This window comes from Zingiber officinale, chromosome 8B (assembly GCF_018446385.1).
Source record: "Zingiber officinale cultivar Zhangliang chromosome 8B, Zo_v1.1, whole genome shotgun sequence".
Lineage (NCBI taxonomy): Eukaryota > Viridiplantae > Streptophyta > Magnoliopsida > Zingiberales > Zingiberaceae > Zingiber > Zingiber officinale.
Genome location: NC_056001.1, coordinates 8,757,380 through 8,785,085, shown reverse-complemented (window position 1 = coordinate 8,785,085; position 27,706 = coordinate 8,757,380). Strand labels below are relative to the sequence as shown.

General features: G+C 36.4%; 2 protein-coding genes across 3 annotated transcripts; both read right to left on the bottom strand.

Moving 5' to 3' along the window:
* Positions 1-421: 421 nt before the first annotated feature.
* Positions 422-17,933, bottom strand: LOC122015211 (alpha-L-arabinofuranosidase 1-like). Of its 2 annotated transcripts, none has more exons than XM_042571976.1 (18): positions 17,712-17,933; positions 17,101-17,313; positions 16,387-16,441; positions 16,036-16,244; positions 15,417-15,538; positions 15,166-15,319; positions 14,789-14,858; positions 12,956-13,101; positions 12,794-12,839; positions 12,664-12,716; positions 12,206-12,350; positions 11,111-11,229; positions 10,930-11,001; positions 10,716-10,819; positions 2,006-2,062; positions 1,232-1,430; positions 886-1,026; positions 422-709 (listed from the first exon to the last, which is right to left on the bottom strand). In XM_042571976.1, the coding sequence occupies exons 2-18, from the start codon at positions 17,275-17,277 to the stop codon at positions 587-589; spliced, it is 1,992 nt and encodes a 663-aa protein (XP_042427910.1). In that variant the 5' UTR covers positions 17,278-17,313; positions 17,712-17,933; the 3' UTR covers positions 422-586. The 2 variants fall into 2 exon arrangements, with proteins under 2 accessions (XP_042427910.1, XP_042427911.1); XM_042571977.1 differs by lacking the exon at positions 17,712-17,933 and adding an exon at positions 17,610-17,633.
* Positions 17,934-21,299: 3,366 nt separating this feature from the next.
* Positions 21,300-22,596, bottom strand: LOC122015212 (NAC transcription factor 29-like). The gene is made up of 3 exons (XM_042571978.1): positions 22,369-22,596; positions 21,972-22,300; positions 21,300-21,892 (listed from the first exon to the last, which is right to left on the bottom strand). The coding sequence occupies exons 1-3, from the start codon at positions 22,547-22,549 to the stop codon at positions 21,503-21,505; spliced, it is 900 nt and encodes a 299-aa protein (XP_042427912.1). The 5' UTR covers positions 22,550-22,596; the 3' UTR covers positions 21,300-21,502.
* Between the last annotated feature and the right edge of the window lie 5,110 nt (positions 22,597-27,706).

Below are 27,706 nucleotides of genomic sequence, written 5' to 3'. Positions count from 1 at the left end.
TAGTGAATATATAGAACTTACAAATCTATTTTCCTTCAATAATGGCTATATATATATGTTTTACCGATCAATTAATTTATTTCATCAACTATCATTTTATATCAACGGCAAATTATTTGATAATCAACTATAAATTAATCTTATAATTTATCTTCTTTTACATAATCTGATAATCAACTATAAATTAATCTTATAATTTATCTTCTTTTACATAATCTAAAGACGGAATAAGCATAATTACTTTTTTTTTTTTACTTCAACTACAAATTTATTGTCCTTCAATAATGACTATATATTTTTTTTATCAATCAATTAATTTGTTTCATCAACTAGAATTTTATCAATCAATTAATTTGTTTCATCAAATGACTATATATTTAAAAAGTTTTAAAATATTAAAAAAACACTTTGCACAAAACAAAGCCCCCCAAAAGATATTTTATGTGAAATAAAGAGAGCCAGCCAAAGGACACCCTATCCAATACAACATCAAATATTACTTCGCGTCATATAGACGATTTATTGTCATTCAATCATTCTCACATTTGATATACTTCACCACCACTTCTCGTCTAATCTCAAATCCTCAAATTGCAGATCTCAATTTAGCAGAAGTTAATGGAAGATCAAATGCAGTCAAGGACTGTGGAGCAATCACGACATCCATCGCTCTCCCTGCATTAGGTAATACGCTTGACACTGGCACCACCTACAAACAGAAGATGAAACAAAAACACAGGACACCGAAGATTAATAAATCAAAATTCAGTTCAACCATAGTATTCATTAAATTTCTGAACTAGGAACTCAAAAATGTTGCAGTTCTGCACTTTGAGCTTTCCTAAGATGAGAAAACATAGCTTCCCGTCAATACCAAAAATTTACCTTGTTTGGATATGCAAAGGAATTCTCATCCATCAAATTATCAGATGTGAGTATGGTTGCTGATCCAAATGAGTTAATGGCAGCTTCTAGTCCATTAATGGAGATTTTCAAACTCACACTAACCTTCCCAAAGTTGATGACCTGCAAGGAGATCTATCAAACTTACCTTTTCCTTTAACAATAATCATACAGGGACTGAGAATTTATCAAGACTTTTTTAAATACCACCCATCTTTGCCTCGATTTAAGTTGAAATTTTTATGCAACAAATTCAGGCACACTATCCATACTGCATAGTGAGGATTTGTATATGTGCTAAAGTTAACATTTTAACTATTGTTCCCACCTTTATTCTCAAATAATTCTGGTTGTTTGTTGGGTCTTTCCAAGTGATAGTAGATGCTACCAACGAACCAGAGAAGTTGGCTTGAATTGTTGAAGGGTGAAAAGTTGCACCGCTTGATTCCCTGAAGAAATGTTGCATCCAATAGCTAGGAGTTCCATATTGCTGCCAGGAATTGAAGACGATAGCATCTGGGTTCCACCTGAAAAATGCACATAAGATGAGTTTAAAAGAGATAAAACGAGTCATAGATTGAATGATTAGTACAATCACATAGTTGCAGTAATATGTGAACTTGAATAAGGTGACAAGGGAAATCTGGAAAGATGTGGATTCTTCTGTGTTTACATCCTCCAAATTATTTCCTCAAAAAATATACTGGAAATATTGATATTGATGCAATTCAAATTTTTTTATTTATTTGGAATGGCCATTAAGATTATATACTTCACAGATTAGTAATTTTAGCCATAAGAAGTTCAGGATGGATCATTTTGCAACATTGCGCCTTATGTCTGGTTATTTCCTCAATAATAAAAAGGTAGAGACAATTGAATCTTAAGCAAAATAAGCTAAATCTATGTCCATACAAATAATTTTACATGAGTCCAGACTTGGGATCAGCATTTGTAGTATCATGCATTTGAAAAGATTATCATTCCATCTATTAATCATAATATACACGTGTAATAAGTGAATTATTATAATTGATTTTAGAATGAAAGACCTTCAGAACTTAGTAATCGTTATGACAAAAAAGAGGAGCATTGTCATTACCTGCGATCATTGGTATTGACAAAAAGAGGAGCATAACTTGCCATAGATACAACATCGCTGCATTTGAAAAAAAAATAAAATTGTGATGTTAGTAATCACTACTCAACATTCATGTAAAGAAATATCTAATCCAATATCTGCATTCCATCGAGATATAAAAAATCCAGTATATTCAGGTTTTACTTGCATTCAGATTGATCTGTACATGGCAGACCACTTGAGATAGTCTCAGCTCAACGGAATTGTTAGGACCAAAAGTAGCTAGAGGGGGGGGGGTGAATAGCTCGTCGCGTTCGCTCGGTGCGCTTTGTTGCTTGGCGTTGCTTGTTTCTTCTTGGATGTGCAGCGGAAAATACAGAAACAAACACAAAACGCTAACACTAGGATTTTACTTGGTATCCACCTCACAAGAGGTGACTAATCCAAGGATCCACACCAACGCACACACCCTCCACTATGAATAACACTCCTTTATGGTAACTACCAAAGGCGGAGAAGCCCTACAACACTCTCAATACAAGAAGAAGAAAGGGAAATACAAGTTAAGCAAAAGCTTACAAGATGTGCAGTAAAAACCCTAACCCTAACTTCTTCCTCTTGCAATAGATCCGCCTCTTGACTTGGAAAGCCTCCAAGAACCTTCAAGAACTGGCGATCACGTGCTTGTAGAGAGTCGTGGAGGAGAATGAATCTGAGAAGAGCTTGTGAAAAGATTGCCGAAGACCACGCTCGCCTTTAAACGCCAGCGGTCGGATCCCGATCGATTCGAATGTTCGAATCGATCGGAGGCTTGATCGATCCACGGATCGATCCGAGCTTCTGAATTCGACGGCTCGATCGATCCACGGATCGATCCGGCGCTTATCGCGCGAAGCATCGTCCCGATCGATCGGCCGATCGATCGACCTCGGATCGATCCACGGATCGATCCGAAGCTTCACGGAAGAATGGATCGATCCACGATCGATCCTCACCGGATCGATCCACGGATCGATCCAAGACTTGGTTTTGCCCAAAACCAAGTCTCAAACCTCCTAACCAACATCCGGTCAACCTTGACTGTTGGTACATCATGCCTCGCATCCGGTCACCCGACTGCTAGGACTCCCTACCAAGTGTCCGGTCAATCCTTTGACCCACTTGACTTTTACTCCTCGTGCCAGCTATCCGGTCACCCATTGACCTACTTGGACTTTTACTCGTCGTGCAGTATCCGGTCACCCATCGACCTACTTGGACTTCCACATGTCCGGTCAACCTCGACCCATCCGGACTTCCTTCCTTGCCAAGTATCCAATCAATCCTTACCTACTGGACTTCCCAACACCGGATGTCCGATCATCCTCGATCCATCTGGATTTCCTTCCTTGCCTGGCTTCACTCACCGACGCTCACCTAGCTTCACTCACTAGGGTTTTCCATCCGCCTAGCTTCACTCACTAGGACTTTCACCGGCTTCACTCACGGGACTTTCACCCAGCTTCACTCACTAGGATTTCCTTCCGCCTAGCTTCACCACTAGGACTTCCTTCTTCCTAGCTTCACCCACTAGGACTTTCACCGGCTTCACTCACCAGGTTTCCACCTAGCTTCACTCACTAGGATTTCCTTCGGCCTAGCTTCACCACTAGGACTTCCTAGTCAAGCATCCGACCTTGACCTACTTGACTCTTCTTCGATCGATATCTTATTGTCACATCTAAACCCAAACCAAGACTCACCTTGGTTAACCAGGTCAACTCGACGGAGTTTTGCACCAACAATCTCCCCTTTTGATGTTTGACAATACCACAATAACACTTACAATCCCACATGTAAGTTAGGCTAATCCTATAGCCTTCTTCTTCACGCCACTAGGTAATGAACATAAGTTAAGCTTTTCATTCTCCCCAAGAGGGCAAACTCCTCTAGGTAATGAAACCTAACTTACTTCCTTTCATTCTCCCCCTATTGGCACACATCAACCCCCTACTAATAAAACACATCAACCCGTCTTTGGACACACTTCAACAACTCCATTTGTTGAAGACTCTCCCCCTGAAGAGTTGCTCATCGTGATCACAATTTCACTCATTGTGATCAACTCAATACTGAAGGTCCCATACCCTTCATTATTCTTACCCCTACATTCTCCCCCAATGTAGGCAAATGCCCATCCTTGAGCATTATCCAATGAAATCACTGAACAATGAGGATATACACTCCTCATTCAAGTTCAACCCATGCTCAACCTTGAGCATATTTTAAACAGAAGGTAAACCACCTTCCAAGGTTCATGAAAAATAATTTTTCATGTCTTTAAAGAGTACCTCCCCCTAAAGACATGGTGGTAACTTCTGTCATTGCACCAACAATGACTTGGAATCCCTAAACCTTTAGGAAACCCAATTGTAGAAGTTTTGAGGTTCAAATATTCAAAATTTGAAACAAACCTCAACCTAAACTTCAACTTAGCCTTCCTTAACCAATCCATCCTTGTTTTCACATGAAAACACCCTCCTTATGTATACAAATGTATATTTAGGGGTTTGGAAAGGTTACATTGACTAAAATAGGTTCAAAGTGCTGAAATCAGGCTTTCCCAGCCAAAATCAGCAACTTGGATCGATTGGAGTTGGGTTCCAATCGATTGAACCTGGCTGAATCGATCCACTGATCGATTCAAACTACCTGGATCGACCGGCTGATCGATCCAGCGAGCTTCTGGTCGCAGGAAATGCCTTCTGAATCGATCCACGGATCGATTCAGACTACCCTGGATCGATCGACTGATCGATCCAGGAACTCCAATCGATCCATGGATCGATTCAGGAACTCCAATCGATCCATGGATCGATCGGAGCTCTGATAGTTGCTGAAATTCCATTTCAGTCAACTTCAGAAACCCCTAGAAAATTCTACAAAAATCCAAAAATTATGAAATTTCGTGTAGACATTAGTTAGGGCATATACTATCCAGGAAAAATAGTTTTCTATGAAAATACATCATATTTTCAAAGATTGACACAAACTTGAAAACTTCCAAAAACTTTAGTGTTTTCTTCAAGTTTGTGTCTAACTATTCAATGGTGATTACTATCAAAAGATAGCTTTCACCAAGGTTTTCCAAAATCATTTTGAAAACATTTTCAAAACCAATATCCCACCATATTCCTTGGGCTTAATGCACATGACTTGTACATTAGCTTTCCCAATGATGGGAAAACACATAACTATGTGTTTTGATGAACCTAAAACTCAAAAGAATGCACTCAATCAACATCTTGAGTTTTGTTCATCATCCTAACATCTCACTTGTATCTAATGTGCACTAAAACACATACAAGTCATCTTATAGGTCTTGTGAGATGTAGATTTTGGTTTTGCCCTAATCTAGGGATCATGCATATCTATCTAGGCATTTTAGATATATATTAGACATCCACCAAGGATGTCACTTGTTAATAAGTGTTGTTAAATGCCATTTGTCCTTAATTACAAGGAATTAAACTTAATGCATGATAATGTTATGGCATACATCAAAATAAAATAACTTTCAAAAGAAAGATATCCTATAGCTACATGATGTATGTATGGCATGACATGGTATTTTTGTATTTTTCATGATAAGTCATGAATGCAAAAATAGACATGATGTCATGACATATGATGGGCAAACAATCATGGCAAGATTTAGCATAAATAAAATATACCTAGATTAACTATCTAAGTATCCTTAAAACCTTAGCTAAACGTACAACTTAAACCTAGATTTGCCCTAAAGTGCTTTAAGAAAATGCCAAAGCTTAAATTGGCATTTCTAATTCCCTTGATTAATTTATGCCAGTCAAAAGTAAGCATATCCTCAAATGTTGGCATATTTCATTTTTCCACAAGAGTAGCACTTTTAAATTAAGGCCCGGATTGCCTTAAATTTACTAAGAACATACCAAAATCCCAACTTGGTAGTTCTTATGAATTTCCCAATATGTGCCATTTAAGATTAAAATCAATTTTTCCACCATTAGGCACATTTTACTCTTTCAAGGAGTAAATAATAATTCCATTTCATTTTCAAAGGTTAACAAAAACCTTGAAAATGCTCCTTGAGTGTCAATTTCCTCAAAGTTGGGTTAACTACCCTTCTAATCGGAGTTGACACTCTCTAACCCATCTATGGGGTAGAGAAGATGCTCCTAGGAACCCAACACCTATTGATGCTCCTTGGATGCTCTAGGTATTCACTAGGGATAACTTCCCTAGATACTTTCCTAGTGACCTTGTTTGGCTTCTTGGAGGCCTTGGTCACACTTTCTAGGTCAACTCTAGGGATAGCCTCCCTTGTGACCTTGTTTGTGACTTTCTTAGACTTCTTAGAAGCCTTAGTCACATTTATTGCAAAAATACTCTTAGGGATGACTTCCCTAGTTTTGGCTTGACCACTAGACCTAGGGTTTGTTCCATAACTATATGGAACTCTATGGTAAGAGGGCACATCCTTCTTAGCCTTTGGTTTGTATCCCAAACCTCTATGGCCATTGGATGGCTTTTGTACCCCTAAACCTAGGTTATGCTCTTTTTGCCCTAATAGGATATTTTCCATCCTTTTTAGGGTCTTTTCCATTTTATCAAGTCTTGACCTCAAGACTTGATTTTCCATCACTAAGTCCTTAGTTTTTGTTTTTCCATTTAGTTCATGAGCATTTTTGTTTCTAGGCTTGTAGCTACAATCCTTAGAGTTATTGCCTAGACTTTTACCTACATTCCTAGCCCTAAGAGTGGTAGTTTTAGCATGAAGAGCTACATGTTTTTCCTTAATGCTATCATGCTTCCTATGTTCATGGTAAATAGCATTGAAATGATATAAATTTGACCTAGCATGCTTTTTACCATAATGTAAAGGAGTAGGCTCAATAAAAGATACCTTCTTCTTTACCTTGGAGGCTCCCCCTTGACTGGTGCCTCCTTGAGCCTTGATCATCTTCTTCCCCTTGGGACATTGACTACGGTAATGTCCCTTTTGTTGGCACAAAAAGCACACAATGTGCTCCTTGCTCTTCTTTGTTCCGGGGATGGTCTCCTTGGGCTTCACCTTGCCCTTTTGTGCCACTTGGCCCTTCTTCTTGGCCAATTTAGGACACTTGCTCTTGTAGTGCCCACTTTCCCTACACTCAAAACATATTATATGATTTTTATTATTAATTGAAATATTTATACCTTTGCTTGTAGGGGTGGCACTTGTTTTGGATGTAGAAGCTTCTCCATTTGATTTTTCTTGACTTGTGGAGGTAGAAGCTTCTTCCTCCTCTTTTTCTCTTGACCCGGATGTAGAAGCTTCTCCTTCTTCTTGATCCGGTGTCACCAAGGATTGCTCCCCCTCAATCCTAGAGGTGGAGGCTTCATCATCTTGAATATGAAACAAGGAGTATGCTCCCTCCTTGTTCCCTTCGTTGCATTCCCTTGAGGATGAAGCTTCTTGGATTTCCTCTTCTTCGGAGGTTGAGCATCTCTCAACCTCGGAGTCCTCCTCTTGGTCTTGCTCCAAAGAGTCACCCTCTTTAGATACTTCTTGATTCGGTACAGTGGAGGGGATCTCTTCATGAAGCTTGGCCAATTTGCTCCATAAATCCTTTGCATCTTCAAATTCTCCAATTTTGCAAAGGATGGTGCTTGGCAATAGATTGACCAAAAGCTTGGTCACTTTGTTATTGGCCTCGCACCTTTGGACTAGCTCCGGGCTCCATTTGCTTTTCTTTAGAACTTTGCCCTTTGAATTTCTTGGATCCTTGAAGCCTTCCATTAGAGCAAACCATTGCTCTATCTCCATCATAAGAAAATTTTCGATTCTTGATTTCCAAGAATCGAAACTCGTAGAAGTGTATGGTGGAGCCACCCTTGTGTCAAATCCAAGCCCATCTTGGAATTGCATCTTGAAGTTGAGCTTGATAAAGTCTTGAACTTGAAAATTTTGCTCCAACTTCTTCACCCTCTAGCTTTTCTTATTTATGCTTGACCCTTCCGGCGATGATTACGGTGAAGAGCGGTCTCGATCTACCACTTGTTAGGACCAAAAGTAGCTGAGGGGTGAATAGCTCGTCGCGTTCGCTCGGTGCGCTTTGTTGCTTGCCGTTGCTTGTTTCTTCTTGGATGTGCAGCGGAAAATACGGAAACAAACACAAAACGCTAACACTAGGATTTTACTTGGTATCCACCTCACAAGAGGTGACTAATCCAAGGATCCACACCAACGCACACACCCTCCACTATGAATAACACTCCTTTATGGTAACTACCAAAGGCGGAGAAGCCCTACAACACTCTCAATACAAGAAGAAGAAAGGGAAATACAAGTTAAGCAAAAGCTTACAAGATGCGGTAAAAACCCTAACCCTAACTTCTTCCTCTTGCAATATCCGCCTCTTGACGGAAAGCCTCCAAGAACCTTCAAGAACTGGCGATCACGCGCTTGTGAGAGCCGTGGAGGAGCTGGAATGAATCGAGAAGAGCTTGTGAAAAGATTGCCGAAGACCACGCTCGCCTGCGGCTTTAAACCCGCGCCAGCGGTCGGATCCGATCGATTCGAATGTTCCGAATCGATCGGAGAGCTCGATCGATCCACGGATCGATCCGGAGCGCCAGGCTGCTCGATCGATCCACGGATCGATCCGGCGCTTATCGCGCGAAGCAGCATCGCCGATCGACGGGTGATGATCGGACCTCGATCGATCCACGGATCGATCCAAGCTTCTACTGAAAGAATCGGATCGATCCACCGATCGATCCACGGCTGATCGATCCACGGATCGATCCGACTTGGTTTTGCCCAAACCAAGTCCCAAACCTCCTAACCAACATCCGTCAACCTTGACTGTTGGTACATCATGCCTCGCATCCGGTCACCCTCGACTGCTAGGACTCCCACAGTGTCCGGTCAATTCCTTTGACCCACTTGGACTTTTACTCGTCGTGCCAAGTATCCGGTCACTCCATTGACCTACTTGGACTTTTACTCGTCGTGCCAAGTATCCGGTCACTCCATTGACCTACTTGGACTTCCACCAGATGTCTGGTCAACCTTGACCCATCTGGACTTCCTTCCTTGCCAAGTATCCAGTCAATCCTTTGACCTACTTGGACTTCCCAACACCAGATGTCCGATCATCCTTGATCCATCTGGATTTCCTTCCTTGCCTGGCTTCACTCACCAGGACGTTCACCTAGCTTCACTCACTAGGGTTTTCCATCTGCCTAGCTTCACTCACTAGGACTTTCACCTGGCTTCACTCACCAGGACTTTCACCTAGCTTCACTCACTAGGATTTCCTTCTGCCTAGCTTCACTCACTAGGACTTCCTTCTGCCTAGCTTCACTCACTAGGACTTTCACCTGGCTTCACTCACTAGGATTTCCTTCTGCCTAGCTTCACTCACTAGGATTTCCTTCTGCCTAGCTTCACTCACTAGGACTTCCTAGTCAAGTATCCGGTCAACCTTGACCTACTTGACTCTTCTTCGATCAATATCTTATTGTCAAACATCTAAACCCAAACCAAGACTCAGCTTGGTTAACCAGGTCAACCTTGACCTGAGGGATTTTGCACCAACAGGAACAGCATTATCAGATAAAGAGAAAAAAAGTTATAACACTATTATAAAAAAAAACCCCAAAAAACAATGAGATCTGACCATTAAACATTGTAACATGTTAAAAATTTTGAATACACTTAAGATTCATATTCATGAATGAAGTTATTTACATAGATGAACTATAATGCCAGAACTAATCCCCAACCCTTCACTTTTTATCAGTAAGGTCCGTCCTATTGGCACTGCACATTATGCACATTTTAAGATAGGACATTAAATGTCTGATCCACCAAGGAGTAACAAAATGGTCTCATATTCTTATCCAATAACTTGATCATAGTCTTCAATCTTCATAAAGTTAATTGCATTGAGCTTGATGGTCCAAAAAAGAGATCTGATTAGGTTTGCATAGAAAACCGACCATAACCCAAAAAAAAACAAGAAGAGAGGGAGAAAAACAGAGTTCTTATTGGAGTCAGATTAGGCACATCTCAAAATTTATTTAAGGGAATTTGAGATATTGCTTTTCAATTAAAATACCTAGAATATCTAACCTGCCCCTGAGTTTTGTTTTTTTTTTTAAAAAAAAAAGGTAACATGCATACAACTTTAAAAACGAAATATCTATAAAATTTGAAGAAACAATAAATACTTGAATCAACCCTGTATCGCCCAACCTAACCAAGCTTTGGTTTAAGCAATTAAAAATTCTGCACGCAAAATCAAATAAAGAATAAAATATTTAAAAGAGAGACCAAGTTTGAAGAAGACAATTTTCAAGGAAAAAAAAATCCCTGAAACAAGATCCTGCATTTTATTCTAAATCTCCACATTTTTATCAAGAAACTTAAAATTAAACTTAAAAAAAAAATCAAATATAGAATTAAAATATCTAAAAGCTACACCCAGATTTTATTCAAGAAAAAACCTTGGGGGAAAAAGAAAATAGAACTGAGACAAGATCATACATCTTTTTTTTTTCAATAACTCATTTTTTACGTGAAAAAAAAAATCAGTTCAGTTGGAATTGGGGCAAAATATTGGCCAATCCAACTTGAATGACTGAATATCCCTTGCAGAAAGTTGCTATTTAGAAACATAAATGAAAGAACTTAAACAGATAACGATGATGATGACAACATTACCTATTTCTTTCTACTCCAATAAGGAATGCAGCCTCTCCTAGTGATGCTAACAAGCTACCATTCCCAGCATCTGATCCAGTCACAGCATACTCACTAACAAAAGCCTGTGATTATTACACACAAAAAAAAAAAGAGGATCATATAGGGCTTTTACAAGTCCAGAGTTATAGAACAAAAGACACACAATTTTTTTTTGAAGTTTAAGCTAACACACCTTAGGACCAATCCGTGATGTGCGGTCAAATTGATTATTCATCATAAACAGACTGCTAGCTGAGGTATAAACCTATGAAAGAAATGCCAACTTTAGTAACAATATAAAAGCTTGATAATTTAGTATGATTGTGATACCTATGAAACAAAAAATAAATGAAGATGTGAAGAGCATAACTTACATGGAAATCATAAAAATCAGCAGGATGATCCAATGGACTAGATGAACCATCACAATTTGATATAATCTTAATATCTGGGTAGGCAGCTTTTATGGCATAGTAGAACTTCAGGTAATTTCCTGTCCAAGGAGAATTCCATAATCATCACCCCGACTTTAAATTTTTCTTGCTTATGCTACATGTCTAAATTTCCAAGTCATTTTAATACTTTGGATGGTAGTTAAAATTTCAATTACAAATGAGAATCAAGCAAGAAGCATGATTGAGAAATTGTGCATGCAACAGATATCAATTATTCCTTTTCTGAGGTAAAGGAAGACCAAAGGCTATCACAAATCACAATGTTTCATTCAACACCATTTAGTTGATGGGCAACAGAATTGGTCTCCTTTGATGGTTGGATTTTTGAAGGATGTCAAACATGGCCAGCAGAAATTGATTTGTTAAACTGCAATATCAACACCCATAAAAACTAGTCAAGATAAACTAACCCAATTCATGTAATTATGCACATTGAATGGAGAATATGAGGGGAAAAAGTTGCTATGCATTGCAAGAACTGATCCTGTGAATATGGTTTGATTCAGTTGATCTTAGTACCTAATGAGATGTTAAGAAGGAAATAATTGCCTCAATGCAATCTCCAAAGAAGTACTTGTTTGGATCTCAATTTGATGTAATTCTGAAGCTTCATAAATATGATGACAAGCATTGACATCTCTCATATAGAGTAACTTCAATGATACAAAGGAAAACACATTGTTACATCAATGATATAAATTCTAAGATCTATGAGACTGCAAGTAACATGTGTATATTTCGCCAGTATGGACTCCAAATAAATCCGTGGATTGACACAAGCTCACAATCAAACTCTTGTAATTAATTATTTGTGCATAAATCATCAGTTTAACCCACAGAAACCTAAAACAGCACAAATAATGAAGCAAAAGAATGGTTGTTTATAATGGCAAGTTTTGTACCAGTTGTGCCTTTGTGAACTCCTAACTTGACTATTATCTCATGAAATAAGTCTAGTATTAAGATAATGCATTGGCATTGCTCTGAATAATTTTTCTCCCATATATCCTCTACCTTTATAATTTTTCTTCCAGCAGTCCTCATTTCCAACAGCAACATATTCTAGTTGAAAAGGTTCTGGATGTCCCATCTCAGCACGAAGGGAGCCCCATTTTGAATCAGGGCTTCCCCTAGCAAACTCAATACTGTCTAAAACATCCTGAATTAAACAAAGGTGTAAGTGATTTCCAGAAGATAAATTTACATATGATTTTCAATTGTCAATGAATTTTACATATTTTAAATTGTGAATAAATTTTACATATGATTTTAATTTTAAGAAGAAAATACATTCACGGAAGGTATATAGTATCCTCACATTTAGACTGCATATATTCGTGCAATCGCATGTAATATGCCAATAAATTAAATGTTTAATGGTTGGATATAGTAACAGAATGAAAACAAAAGCATGTTATAAATTTCAAGATAAATTGCATGTAAGACTATAAAGATATCTGTTCAAATCATGCCTGTACAAAAGGAAAAATGTTGGTAGTATCCACTTGATCCTGGTGGCTAATTCCTGAATTAAAAGAGCACAAAGAAAAGTGTCAAATTTTCTGTATTTAAGCAATTGATTTACTATGCAGATGAAAATACCATTATTGAATACCCAAATGGGGGCTGCACCAATGTCCTCAGCAAGCTGCAATAGACCATCAAGATAATAAGATAAGAACCTTAGGTGAATTATGGAATTTCTTTCCTTTATACTGGAACTTCCAAGTTCCAACTTTGAACTAAAAAGCTTCCAAATCAAACCTGAAGAAACTCAAGGTATCCTAGTCCATCATCAGTCCAGTACATCCAAACATCACCAAAGTGCCCAGGTCTCTCTTCCCATGGCCCAATAGTTTCTCTCCACCGAAATGCATTCCTTAGCCATTCGCCTTCAACGAAGCAACCTCCTATAACAATGAAGATACAGATAAGTCCAAAAACTAAAAATTATGAGACATAAAACATATAGTTAGCCATAATGATAAATATTATAAAAATCGAAAAAGGAACTAAGTTATTGTTGTAGCTAATACTATATTAATAAACTCCAGATTGTGAAAAATAGAGTGACAAAATTGAGAACAAATTAACTAATAAAAAAAAATTTACCCCTTCTGAAAATCTCAAATCAAGCATTTGGTACAAAAATTAGCATTGCCAGAATAACCATATATCAAGGGCTAAAAAACAAATGCTAATACGATAAAACCTTCCAAATATCCAACAACTACTAGTATTTTTAATCCGGCAAGAGGATTTGACCATATAAACTTCTCGTGGGAACTTATAAATGACCTAGCTCATGAAGGACAAGCACACCTTAGATTCTTGGATGATTTTCTTTCCAAGATAATAGGGTGCCAAACAAGAGAAAATATGGAGTTAATGATTTTAACATTCAACTTACAAGTCATTTGATAGTGAGAGAATTTTTTACAGACCATCTAGAAAAAAAATGTAAAAAAGGAAAACCATAACAAAAAAAAAGTTGTTAAGATGTCATAATAAACACCTTGTAAATTGTGACCGACAGAAAAGGGCTGTAAGTAGAGGAATTTGATGTGCTCAACTTTGAAAGTTCCATTTTCTCCCTATTGTATCATGATCACATTTACTAATGAGGAAACACAAGTATTTTATATGTCTAGAATACAATTTTTTCCCCTTTGCATGCACATTACATTTTTTCTATAACTTTAATTTCCATGGGAACCAAGTGGATAATCATATCTCTTTACTCATCATCAATCATAGGTTGTTAGGAAAGGAACTAGTCTATAAAATGATCAGCTGCTGTATACAGTTCATTTTTATAAGAGAATTCTTGTTCATGTTCACACTAGAGCATTGGGGTAGTTCCCACTATTCAAGTCAAGTGTCTAGGTGTGTAAGCAATTTAAAAAAGGTTCAGAAAGGCAGGTGGTATTTTCCACTTTCACCTTATGTTGATATTCTTAATAAAATTTATCGGCTGTCTTGAACAATTTCTTTAACATTAATCTATTTTATTTCAACTTGGTAGTATTGATGCTATATCTCATCGCTCATAAATAATAATATTTTATTTTACCTCTCTTAGAACTACACATTTATCTCAACATTCTCATCTCCTCTTTTAACTTTTTGGAGGATGTTTCATTACCCCTAACAATTGACCCATAAATCAGGTTAGTTTTACAAGTATCTAACATCTACATAGTGCTTGACTGAGCATGCCTTTACAACTTTTTACACATAATCCTATCTACATTTGTTTGAGAGAAAGTTTATGTGATTATAATTAGTCACTTGTCTACGATATCAAATGCATTTTTCTTTTAACAGTGAAGTAGAAAAGTCGAAAATCATAATGTCCTTGTTTCCTACTGCAAACCCACATCTTCCACGAATACTTGTATATTTTCCATATTCTCAGCCTAATATCTCCATTCAAATCTGAAAGCATAAATTTGCAACAATAACTATTTTAGATTTTCGTGAAATTCCCTTTGATTTAATGATTCGATTGTTTAGATCGCAACACTTACTGTTTATAAACAGAAAACATAAACCCACATATAAACTTTCAAAATTACGATGAAAGCAATTTCATACCTGGAAACCTAATGAACTGGGGTTTCAGATCTTCAATCATGGATATCAGTTCCTTACGGAAGCCATGTCCCTGTGTAATAGAAAGGTTCCAATTTTAAGGCCATAAACAATCCAAATGAGAACTTCAGTGTAAGACACTACGAATATCTCATGTTTAGCTAATTTTTAAAATTATTGTATGCTTATTACTTGCTTAACTACTCTTGGGCTTTGAGTATTAACCAAATCATTAAGCTCCAATTTATGAAACTCAATTGTGCTGATGGCTATAGAATGTTCCTTTTTGTTTTTTCTTCTTTATCTGTATGTGTTTCTCTTAATTAAATTTCCTTCCTCTTTAGAAAAAGTGAACTCAGAATCTTTTAAACATAGCATACCTTATAAGTGTCTAATGGCATAAGCGAAATTTGATCAAACCAAATAATTCCTTTTTTCATAGTAGTCAATTGAAGCCTTGCATTTCTGTCTGTTGCCATAGCTTCCAACTGTAGTTCTACTCTTGTCCAGTTTGACACATCTGTAGCATCAGCTCTACCAGAAACAATCATAAAAATGGATTCGACTTTAATGTAGAGTATCTGAAGATTCAAGGACTATAGCAAATGCTCAAGACTATATAGATGCTCACATAATATTGGCAGAAGCCAGTTTGCGCAATCCATCTGAGCTTGTAAGTGAAACAGTTATATTGATCATGTCAAGTGATTTTACATACAATATAAGATTATATGTCTTCTTTTCTTCAATATTCTGAAGAATGCCAATAAGAAAACAGTGGGAAGAAATGTTAGCCATAAGAAATTTATCAGTTTTTTTGGAAATTACTGTCTAGTTAAATAGTTAGAGTGAAGGGCCTAAAAAACCCTGGGGCTTCACTACCTACAGTGATAAGACTATGCATATAGATATCATGTATTTCGGTGAATTAAGATGAAGGATGTAGATAGCATGTACTTCCATGCATTCATGTGAAGGGGATTCTAACAGAACCACGTTGACCATATATATATATGTTTCAAAAAGAAGTATTTATCCCAAAATAAGGCCATTATGGAATGGAGTATTGGTAAAAATGGGAGAGAAGATGAAAAGAAATTTTACAAAAGAAAATTGAATACTCTGCAAAAATAAAGAATTGTCTTATGTCTCCTACTAAAAGGCTATTTCAGATTCTGTAAAATGCAGATCATATAATTTCTTGTTAATTCAAAAGGGAACAATGAGTTTAGCAAATCCAAAATGCATACCATGCCCCAAAACCCAGGATTATATATGCCCACACCATCTGGACAGGCAACAGATTCTCCATCACCGCAGAATACCTTCATCTTTAGTGCCACCTCATTACGACTGAAACAAGATGTTCGATCAGTAGATACATAAATGGAAGATTCATTTCCAATGATGGCCCACGGATCAATGTTTGAAGGCGTGTTGGGACCTCCAGCTTCAAACCCTGAGATGATTCATAAATGATGAATAATTAAGATTTGTTTAATTGAATCATTTCCCAAAGCTTTGATTGAACATTAGTTCATTCCTATAACTTTCCCAGAAACTTTTCTTCAGAGATTTCAGGATTTGAGTATTTAACTTGCCTCTATTATTCACAAGCTCTGCCCATATCCCACCAGCTCCAGCATGATTGATTTCCTGAGTTCAAGTAAAATTTAATAAATATACATGTAATTGCTAATAGATAATAGAATAGACTAGCTACTGTTTCATTAAGTGACGTAGCTTATAAACTATAAACCATGTAGGAACTTCTTAGCTTAGAGACTACAAAGAAAGTAACATAGACCAGCAGGAATTTCTTACATAGCTTAAAAATTGACTTATGCTTAAGTAGATGAATATTGCTAAAAACAAATTTTCTTAAATATACATCAAGGTTGAGTGAGCTTAGCAATGAAAATCTGGAATGAAAGGAATTTTCTTTTTCTTTTTGGATGTGTGTGTTGTGTCTTTTACACTACAAGATATGGACCTTATATAGAGACGAGAAAGCACAAATAGCTGGAACAATTGAATTGAATTGACAAGAACAACAGAGATCCTCAAATTCACCTACATCTTAGAACTGAGTGTGAAACTATTTCAACTAATATGCAGAATTAGCACCATAATTTGAAAGTAGTGCATTCATGTTTATTTGTTATCTGTAACCAAAAGACAACAGAGTAGAGGATAAGCATAAACAGTGGATAAAAATCTCAAGAGTTGGACATGCCCTAACTCTCAAGAGCCTTTCCTAATATGTGGTGTCAGCAAACAGAGAGATAAATGTATGCTCAAAAGAAGTTACAGACCTCAAAAAAGATACCAAATAGAGTCTCAGGAATTATATGACCGGATTGAGGTGAAGCATCAATCGTCAGCAGGGCAGACAGGTTGGCCTCCAACGTATGAGTAAAGCAATGAGGAGCAACAAATAGCAGAATAACGATGCATAGTGAAGCACCTCGAGATGTCCCTCCAAGACCCATTATGATTTCACAGCTTCAACTTGGTTACCAAGCAGCCTGCATTAGTAAAATAGGAACGGTAAAGACAAGTCAAGAAAATAAGAAAACCCGAATTAAAATCCTTAACGCACATTAGGGGTTCAATGCATCGTTAAATGAAAATCAAGAAAACAAACATATAGTGAGTTCACGCGTCAATTTAACAAGATAAAAAGAAACAAGAAGGATTTAGTAAGAAAACAATCGTTTGGAAAGTGAAGTAAAATAAATTTAAAGACCCAGCAAGTTCTAAACCAAAATGCAGAAATTGAAAACAAATGAACATGAACGTTCATCCGAAGTGGAAACTCAACAGCTAAAATGTACTTGTCTCTTCTTTTCAGTAAAGTAAAGCTAAAGGCAAACCCAGATTGCATTTAAAGAAGCGACGGACAGAATTACAGGGAAAGAATCACCTAGCATATCTTCCTTCGAAGCGATGACTGCTGAAATCATGCCGAGGTCATCAACCGGGCGGAAGGGAGGCTGAAGTCGACGACAAAAACACATCGGCAGAGGGCAGAGCCGCGTGGAAGTGCGATTGTGTTTACGCTTGTTGGGATCTGCAGACCGCACGCAAACTTCGCACCCCGCCTCCACCTCTTGTTGCTTGGAAGCCTCCACTTCACATTGCGGTCCCACCGCAGCCGCCATATTCCTTATCTAGTTATCCGGCAACGGATTGGTCTCGGGGGGGAATTTAACTTGACCCCTAAATTTTTATCAAAGTTTTCGTTCAACCTCTAATAGTTAAAAAAATATCATTCTGCCCCTATCATTTTTAAATTATTATTATTATTATTATCTAAATATACAATTCAATGATCCGATTAATTTTAAAATGATCTTACAAAAATTTCTTATCAATCACTACAAAAAATTAAAAGGCGTTCGCAGAGGCTTATCCAAATGACTTGAACGACTTCTCACTAAAAGAGGATCCATATTAAAAAAAAATGATTAATCAGATTGAGTAATATTGAATCTGGGATGATCAATTCGATCCTATAAAAGTTTTCCACTGATCATCAGAATAAATCAGGAAGTACTTACGATGGTAGAAATTTAGTATCTTTCAGTTGCAAGTCTCATTTAGAGGAAAAGAAAGGATTCATATTAAATTAATATATGGTTGTTATAATACTTAATGATATAGAGCATCCACATTGGTTCTAAGGGTTTCTGCAATGTCGTTAATGCTTCAAGCATTAACGGCAACATGTAATGCTTTTATATTACTGTAGCATTAACGATTCAAAGAATTGAATGTGTTAATGGCTACAAATAAATTTTTTAAAAAAATATAACATATTGTCATTAATGCGTGTTAATGGCAATGTGGATGATCTCATTAAAAAAAGTGTGGGTTTCACATGCCGCACATTTATTATATTAACACATTCATTCTCTTATATTCGTTTTAACAAATAAATTCATTATTTGTGGGTCTCATTACCTACTCATTTATCTTTATCGTTATTTTACATTAAATAAATTAAATTTCAATTTTATTTATCCAATTTAAACCATTATTATTTAAAATAATAATAATAATAATTTTAAATAAATAATTATTTATTTACCCAATTTATATATTTTTAAATAAATAAAATTTAACAAAAAACAAATATACTCATGTGGGGTGGGCCACCGCCCACCCATGCTATCTTGAATGCGTTCAAGAGTACAGGTTGGCAGGGACGCTGGGGGCAAGCGAATTACCTTTTTACCACATTGAATGTGTTTAAGAGAAAGGATGTTATAACACCCCTTCATATTGATTTTTACACCAAGGGAGTACTGTAACACCTCATTAATGCATCCAATATGGATACCCTATAAACACCCACTATCTCATAAAAAAATATGAGATTCACATGTCACATATATCTATTAACATCTTCATTTTCTCATATTCATTTTAACATCAATACTCATTATTGTGGGGTACATATGTTATATGCATATTAAATTAATATATTTATTTAGAGAAATTTAGTTATTTGTATGATTGAAATAAGTTGTACAAGTAACAAGATGATGAGTATTTATAGATGAAAATTTAATTTTTTTATTAATATAATTATTAACCAGCTGTTATATAGATTTACTAGTTGTTAACTAGCTGTATAATTTTTTTTATTTTAATCTCATAAAAAAATACATCACTAATTTAATTTTATTTATTAATTTTATTTTTTAATAAAAAATACAAGGATCAATTTAATTTAGGTCATAATCTATATTGAATTTTCTAATTTCTTAATAGAGGGTCAAACAAGAAGCATCGAAGTATTACAGGTGAATATATAAAAAAAATTACATTCTGTGAGCCGGAGACTTAATATTACTATTACAAAAATGAAAAAACCTTATGAACAACCTAATATTCTTGCGGAATATATAACTTTACAAATTCTTCTCAAATCTCATCTGGTGCGCATATGATATTTTCTAATTTTTTTAATCCACTCATGTTTCATTGAACTTCAGTGTTCAATGGTGTGATAGCATTAACACTGCATCACATTGGTGTTAATATCAATATGCATTTATAGCATTCATCATTGAACGTGAATATACATGTTATTTATCCTCTCATAAAAAAATATAGAGTTTATTATTATATATTTATTAACATTCATTATTTATAAGTTTCATCATCTATTATTCAATTAATCTTAAAATTATATAATATTAAATAAATATATTTTAAAATATTTAAAATATTATTCTTTTAATAATAATAGTACTTCTAAAAAAATTTACTATTTTTAAAAAATAATATAAATTTTTTACAGTTAAAAAAAATTAAGAAAAAAAAAGAAAATATGAGAGAGGGACGTTCAAAGGCATAAATGCATTTAAATGTCTCCCCCTCTCTCTCATGAGCGCGGATCATCTAATCTGTAAAATGTGGATTAGAAGATGAGTCATTCTTTATCATTGGTGGAGAGTGATATCTCTCATTTATTTTACATATAGAGCTATCATTTTTATTGATGAAGAATGATCCATCCTCTTTGCTCTCTCATGTCCACTCATAATAAATAAGTATGTTAAATAGGTATTTTAATATTCATTTAACGTCCTAAAATGGATGCCCTTAGTCCATTCTTTGTTAATAAGTAATTTTTTTTAAAAAAAAAAGAGAAAATCATTCGAGCATGCGTATATTGGTTTGGGCCAACTGACTCATAAATAATAAGTGGACGGACTCATAAATAATAGGTAGACATTGAAATTTATAAATAATCTTAAAATGAATATAAATATATGTTAATAAAATAAAATATTATATCTTTTTAAAAAAGAAATAACATATATTTAAGTTCAGACTAATTAACGGGGATGGCTTAAGGAGCAATAATGGGAGGCGATGAAATAAAATTACTGATTTTAATTTGATTATCCATTTAAAGTTCTTAATGGACATACAACAAAAAAAAGGTATACAAATCAGTAAACTAAATTTTTTTAATTCTGAAATTGATGAATTTTTTTATCAAAAATATCCTCCGATAATAGAAAATTGTAATTTTTTTTAAAAAAAATAAAAAAATAAAAACAATAAAAAAGTAATAATAAAACGTAAAACATACAAAAGCATTAAAAAAACATTAAATAAACAAATAAAAAGGGGAAAAAAAGTAAGAAATAAAAATTAGAAAAAATATAAAAAAATAATAATAAATAAAAAAAGGAAAAGCATAAAATATTAAAAAATAAAAAATGTAAAAAAATTAAAAAAGGTAAAAAAGGTAAAAAATGTAAAAAAAAATAAAAAAACATAAAAAAAATGTGAAAAAGAAAAAATAATAAAACATATAAAAAAACGTAGAATTTAAATAATAATAATATATATGATTAATTTTATAACTAAAGATAATATAGTAAAATATTAAATTAAGTTATTTATTAAATTATTTAGATAAATTTTTATTATAACCACATGACATCTGATTATGTTTTATTTCTATAATTTAAATTATATGATTATTCAATAATCATATAATCAAAATTATATATGATAATTTAAATAAAATACACCCCCAACTAAAATAATGAACAAGTTACGGAGTGGTCGACGTAAAAAAAACCTAACATCTAAACCCAAATTATTTCTCACTGTAATTTAATATTTCTCTTTGCAAGTGAGATCCTAAAATATTGGAGATTTGATGCAGGACAGGGCCACAGAGTTAATTCAGTGCAAGCCCAAGCTCACTGCCAGATTCATCATCAACTGCTGCATCAACGCAGACTGGCACATGGCATCCAACTGATTACCGACCGTCGATCTCCTGGAACCCTCACTGATCCCTTCATGAATAAACCCACCATTATTTGACGCCCTCCTCCGCTTCGAGCTAGCCGAATCCTCCGCCAACCAATTAGCAGGGACGACGACGTTGCCGTCGTCGTCGAAATCTCGGTGCAAGACTGCAGGAAAGCCAGCCGAGTCCGCCGCTCCGGGAATCTCCGGCGAACATCTGAACATACGCGATGTCACCGAGTCTCCTGATCTCTCCGTATCGGCTACTGAAAACTGCTGGCTGCTCTTCTTGTAGATCCGGCAAAGAACCCAGTCATCTAACTGAATCAACTTGAAAATTTTAATTCACGTATTTGAGACCGCATATATAATAATTAATTATGGCAAGACAAATACGCACCCTCATGGAAGAATTAAATGGTCCAAAATTGTTCTTGGGTCTTCCAATTAATGAATCGTCGTCGTCGTCGTCTTCGTCGTCGTTAGCAAGTCGATACTCTTGCATGATCCACTCCGTCTTCGCCCCCTTCGGGTTCTTGCCCTTGTAGAACACCAGCGTCTTCTTCACCCCGATCTTGACCTTCCCTTGGCTCGTCAACACCGCCCGGTCAGTCCCGGTCGCCTTCCAGTACCCCGACAACCCAGCCCGGTTCGGCCGGACGCCGTTCGGGTACTTTCGGTCCAGCGGGCTGAAGAAATACCACTCCCGGTCCCCGTAAACCGCCTTCTCTGCACTCATACATATATATGTAATCACTCATAAGCACCATCCACGAAACAATGATCAGAGTACTCACCGGGTAGGTCCCATGGGTCCAACTTGTATATGTCGATCTCGGCGGCGATCCGGACCGGACAGGGGAGGCCGGCGGCCTGGTTCTTGAGGTAGTGGAGGATGAGCTCCTCGTCAGTCGGGTGGAACCGGAATCCCGGTGGAAGCGAGACGACGGTATCACATTTTCCGATCGATGACGACATTTTTAATTAATATGCAGCTGCTTTGGTCGATCGATGCCGATGGAGAAGAAGTTCTATGGAGAATTAAGTTTGATAGAGAGGGGGACAATTAGCGTGTTTATATAGTTGTTTCATGGCGGATTTTTTCCTTGTTTTGTTATCACAGACGTACGTAAGCTATGGATATTAGTTAATTTTGAACCAATTAAAGTGAATAATGATCACGTAATCGTGTATGAATGTGTTCAAGTTGTCATTCACAAGAACAAGTCGTAGCATTATATATATAATATAAGTACCGGCCATGTCCAATTCAAACCGGGGAAGATCGTATCATGCATCTTAATTACCTACGTACGAAGTTCAGATTTTTATTTATTCTCTGTCAAGAAAATTAAAAGATTTACTTTGGAATTTGGATATTCAGGATTTGACTAACGTGCCAAATGGCTCGAATGGATATTCATCGTTTGACTCGATCGGTTTGCTTAGAGATGGTTACTCACTCTTCCAAATGGAATTAATATAGAGAGAGATGCTATATTGTATATATAGACTAGATCTTGGTCAACCACACTTACCAAATTAATTATATAGGATAAATATAGAAATTAGAAGATATGGCCATGAAAAAAACAAGTTGTTAGTCAATTCCGATAGTCAAAATAATATATAATGAAATAAAAAAGATGATCTACTTTGCTTGCCCACTAGGCAAGGACTATGATTACCTGGGCAGCAATGCTAAGTCGACCTTATTTTAGTTAAGCTAATTTATATTTGATTAATTTATGTTAGAATTTACGTTGAACTTGCATATGAGGACTTCTTGTGGAATCGAAAGACTTTAAATTAATCCCCCCAGGCTTAGTCAAATCATATCGGTATATTTATAACATGAGATAAGAGTTGAATCATGGTGAAGTCGTGGAAAAATATCCTACCACGTCGAAGTTTACTCGGTACCTAATTCATACGTTTATATGTGAGCTAACGATATTGAATATTTAGAACGAGAGATATCACATGTTGCAGCATGAAAGACTCTAAATTAAAATCGACGGAGAATTCAAACAGCGAGGACCGACTCAACCTATAATTAATTTTTTTAATCTAAAGTCATGCATTTTTTTTTTCAACTCCTACAATCTTTTTATTTGTCCTCTAGATATATTATCATCTATATATTATCGTATAAATTTAATAATCTAAATTTAGGGCAGGCATAGCTTGCATGTAACAATTATGGAGGGTTGTTATTATTTTGTAAGATTTTTTTTAACTAGTTTTGCTTAGAAAGAGAACCTTAGTGCAATAGTAAATTTATTATTTTGTGATTAAAGGTTGGAATCATGAAAACAGCCTCGTATAAACACTAGGATAAAATTATGTACGCACTAGGAAAACCACACCATAATCTTGAACTCTTCATAGCAATCATTCAAAGTTGACAATTACCAGTGACGTGTGGAGGAGTTCCTTCATTGACCAAAATTAAAGCTCAATATATATATTATCAGCAGGTAGAAGAAAATTTAATTAAAAGGTAAAGTTGACTACAGCTTGAAAACAAAAACATACAACTTCGTAAGTTTCATATGGTTACAACTAAGTATTGCTAGGAAGTTGGAAGTAGTAATTACTATTGGTAAAATTATAAAGGATTTAAAAGTATAATATTAGGAGAACTTTTCTATAAAATGGAAGGGGATTTATATATGAAGCCACAGAAGCGTTGGCCCTGGTGTATCATGATGCCAAATTCAAATCTGATCTTATCATAACGGTTGTCGACCTTGGTGCATCCTGAGCCAAGTTACGAGGTACAAAAGTAGGTAGGACCGTAGGAGTACTTGATGAATACGCACTAAATTCGAACCGTAGAAGTTTTTGTCAACCAATGAAACTCCCTCAACATTATGAGGAACTAAATAACAACTAAAAGCCATTGCCGTTACATTATTTGAGGCTTTAGAAGCAAATAATTCAACTGTATAAAAGATTGAAAATTAGGTTATTTATAAGCTGCTCTAAAAGAATAAAAAGAATATGACTAATTAGAACTTCATGGATGTCTTAACCATAAAAGCACCCATGCACCCATACACTAGCTATAAAACAAAACCACAAACTCAATTTAAGGATTAGAACTTATTCTTAAATTCTGGCTGGTCAAAATTTGATGAGCAAAGCCCCTCGCTGCTTCAATTGAAGCATATGCGACTTGACAGGTTTAAAATTGTATTTCTTTTCACTGTCCTTCTGGATGCAGGGTTGTCAGCGGACGGGATCCTATGGACCCGTATCCCTGGTTCATTCCGACCAGAGGTATCTTGTAGGTGGGATTTCTTGAACTCCATTTATATAATAGGTGGGGTCCAGAGGATCCCACTAATGAATGGAGTGGTATATCTTTAGATAGTATTTTGCGGTATAGAGGATTCGTGCTTAATTGTCAGACATAACAATCCATATCGGGGTGGACTGACTCATAGTGGACTGACCATTTGACAAGGCGAGGAGAGACGAGCCGATCCATTATCTTGATAGATTGGGAAATTCTTAACCCAACCCAACCTAATCCAAAACAGGTTGTGGGTTAGGCAGATCAACCCGCGAGCCCCACTAAAATCCACAGAGTCCCTTCACCATTAACTGCATTACTTTATGTTGTGCCCAAAGGATATTCACATATCTTTATAATGACTTGTTGATTTTGGATCTAGACCCTCATACTAATGAAAAAATCATACATCATTTTTAAATACATGATATTTTCCAAATCTTTCCAATGTGAGACTTTGATTAAATCCAAACAATCTTCCCTTCAAATGAAGGACCATAATTACTCTCATGGTTTGGGCCTCCCTGCGAGTATTCGATCACTCTTGACCTGCTTCGGATCTCCTCGCAAGCATTCGGTAATCGTGACTTGTTGCCTCCCCGCAAGCATCCGATCACTGTTGACCTGCTTCGGGCCTCCCCGCAAGCATTCGTTCATCATGACCTGCTACAAGCCTCCCCACGAGTATCCGATCACCCCGACCTACTTCGGGTCTTTCCCTTGAGCATCCGGTTACCTTAACATGCTTCGAGCCTTCCTACAAGCATCCAGTTATCGTGATCTACTATAAGCCTCTCCACAAGTATCTAGTTACCCTGACTTACTCCGGGTCTTCCCTGCGAGCATCCGATCACCCTGATTTATTTTGGACCTCCCTGCGAGCATCTGGTTATTTTAAACCCATTTCAGGTCTCCCCACGAGCATCCGATCACCTTAACCTGCTCCGGACCTTCCTGCGAGCATTCACGTTCGATCACTCTTGACCTTCTCTGGGTCTCTCTGCGAGCATCCGGTCCTCGTGACCTGCTCCGGGCTTCCCCGTGAGTATCCGGTCACCCGACCTACTCCGGACCCACCCTCAACTTTGTTCAAGACCGCCCTACATGACATCTAGTCTGGACCATGACTCTGATATCATTTGATTGCCCAAAGGATGTTCACATATCTCCATAATGACATGATATTATCCACTTTGGGCCTAGACTAGATGTCATGTGGGGAGACCTTGTACGAAGCTAAGAGTAGGCTCGGAGCAGGTCAGGTTGACTGAATACTTACAGGGAGGTCCCATAGCAGGTCAGGGTGACCAAGTGTTCACGGGGAAGGTCCGGAGCAGGTCAGGTTGACTGGATGCTTGCGGGGAGACTCGAAGTAGGTCAAGAGTGACCAAACACAGATACTTGCCGGAAGATCTGGAATAGGTCAGGATGACCGGATGCTCACAGAGTGATCCGAAGCAGGTCAAAAGTGACAAGATGCTCGCGGGAGGCCCGGATCATGAGAGTAATGTTGGTCCTTCGTTTGAAGGGAGGATTGTTGGAATTCAATCAAAGTCCCATATTGAAAAGATTTGAGAAAGATTATGGATTTAAAAAGATGTATGATAATAAAGTTTTTAGGATAGAATCTAAGAGTAAAGTCATAAGAGTAGATTGTGAATAATATTATATCATTATAAAAATGTATAAATATCTTTAGGGCACAATACTCACCTTATGCTTCTCGAGGTGTCATTCACATGCCCGTGAGACCCAGTCACGAAGTTCATCTACAAGTGATGTAAGATCGTTAGATACTCTCCTTCAAGACTATGCTTACTATATGTGCTCATGTTCATCCCCGCATTAGATTTGTATATGATGGCACTGTCTCTTCCAGTCTCACCGGCATTAGGATTGCAATAATAAGACTTAGAAATGGGAGCATGAGAAGAAGAGGAGTTGATAGCTATAAGGAATTTGACATCCCATCTGATATTGTTGTTCAGTCTTATGTAAAAAGGTTGGTTCTGGCTTATCAGAATCTGAGCAACTGATTTTCATTCTACTACCCTCTTCCTTGTTATACCTACTTGACTCCTGTGCTTGGTCTCCTTGCCTACGATGCCACAAATCTCTCCGCTACCAACTTGCCTAAATTAGATTTTACAGATACAAACTTATCTGTATCTATTAATTTCTTAAATATTATTGTTCCTGTGCCTAGTGGTGTAATTGCCTGAGTGGTGTAATTGCCTGATGTGAGTGGTTTAGTCTAGTGAGATTGTTTTTCCTCCTGCACCAAGTGAAGGTCCAAGGTTATCTCTAAATCCTGTTGTTTTTAGGAGTAACAAGTCCATGCTATGGAAGATAATTGTGTTTGTGATCCGAGGAATTGCATTGCTTCTCTTGGCTTTTCTCAACTTGTGGGCCGACCCATGCAAATCACAGGCCCAGATAAATCGGCCCATCTAGACTAACCTTTAAAGATATATTGATAAAATTATAATTCAATAAGTTTAATTTATTTGACGTCGGATCAATCCGACATGCCAATCCAAATTAAAGTATGCATGGACTCAATTCCTCACTTTCTTTAATTTCATTCTTTTTAAAATCACTAAAACTTTTAAGAATATAAAATTTCTAAAATTTAAAATGCTCATTTTTGAAATAATTAAAAAAATGCTTAAGATAATTCTTGATAAACTATATATACTTGGAAAAAAAAAATTCTAAAAAGAAATTTTTTTAAAGACATTTACCTAAAATTTTCTAACAATCAATTGCAACAAAACAAATCAATTGGTGGCAAAAGGCGAATACACTCGCCCCCAATGCCCCCGCCAACCCAT

Excerpts from the sequence above, each read along its gene's own strand:
- LOC122015212 (XM_042571978.1), bottom strand. The coding sequence starts at position 22,549 with ATGTCGTCATCGATCGGAAAATGTGATACCGTCGTCTCGCTTCCACCG. Across the intron at positions 22,301-22,368 it reads GGACCCATGGGACCTACCCG|AGAAGGCGGTTTACGGGGAC; the intron begins GTGAGTACTCTG and ends GTATGAGTGCAG. Across the intron at positions 21,893-21,971 it reads CATTTAATTCTTCCATGAGG|TTAGATGACTGGGTTCTTTG; the intron begins GTGCGTATTTGT and ends AAGTTGATTCAG.
- LOC122015211 (XM_042571976.1), bottom strand. The coding sequence starts at position 17,277 with ATGGGTCTTGGAGGGACATCTCGAGGTGCTTCACTATGCATCGTTATT. Across the intron at positions 15,320-15,416 it reads CTGGCTTCTGCCAATATTAT|AGCTGATGCTACAGATGTGT; the intron begins GTGAGCATCTAT and ends TGTTTCTGGTAG. Across the intron at positions 10,820-10,929 it reads CATCACGGATTGGTCCTAAG|GCTTTTGTTAGTGAGTATGC; the intron begins GTGTGTTAGCTT and ends TAATAATCACAG.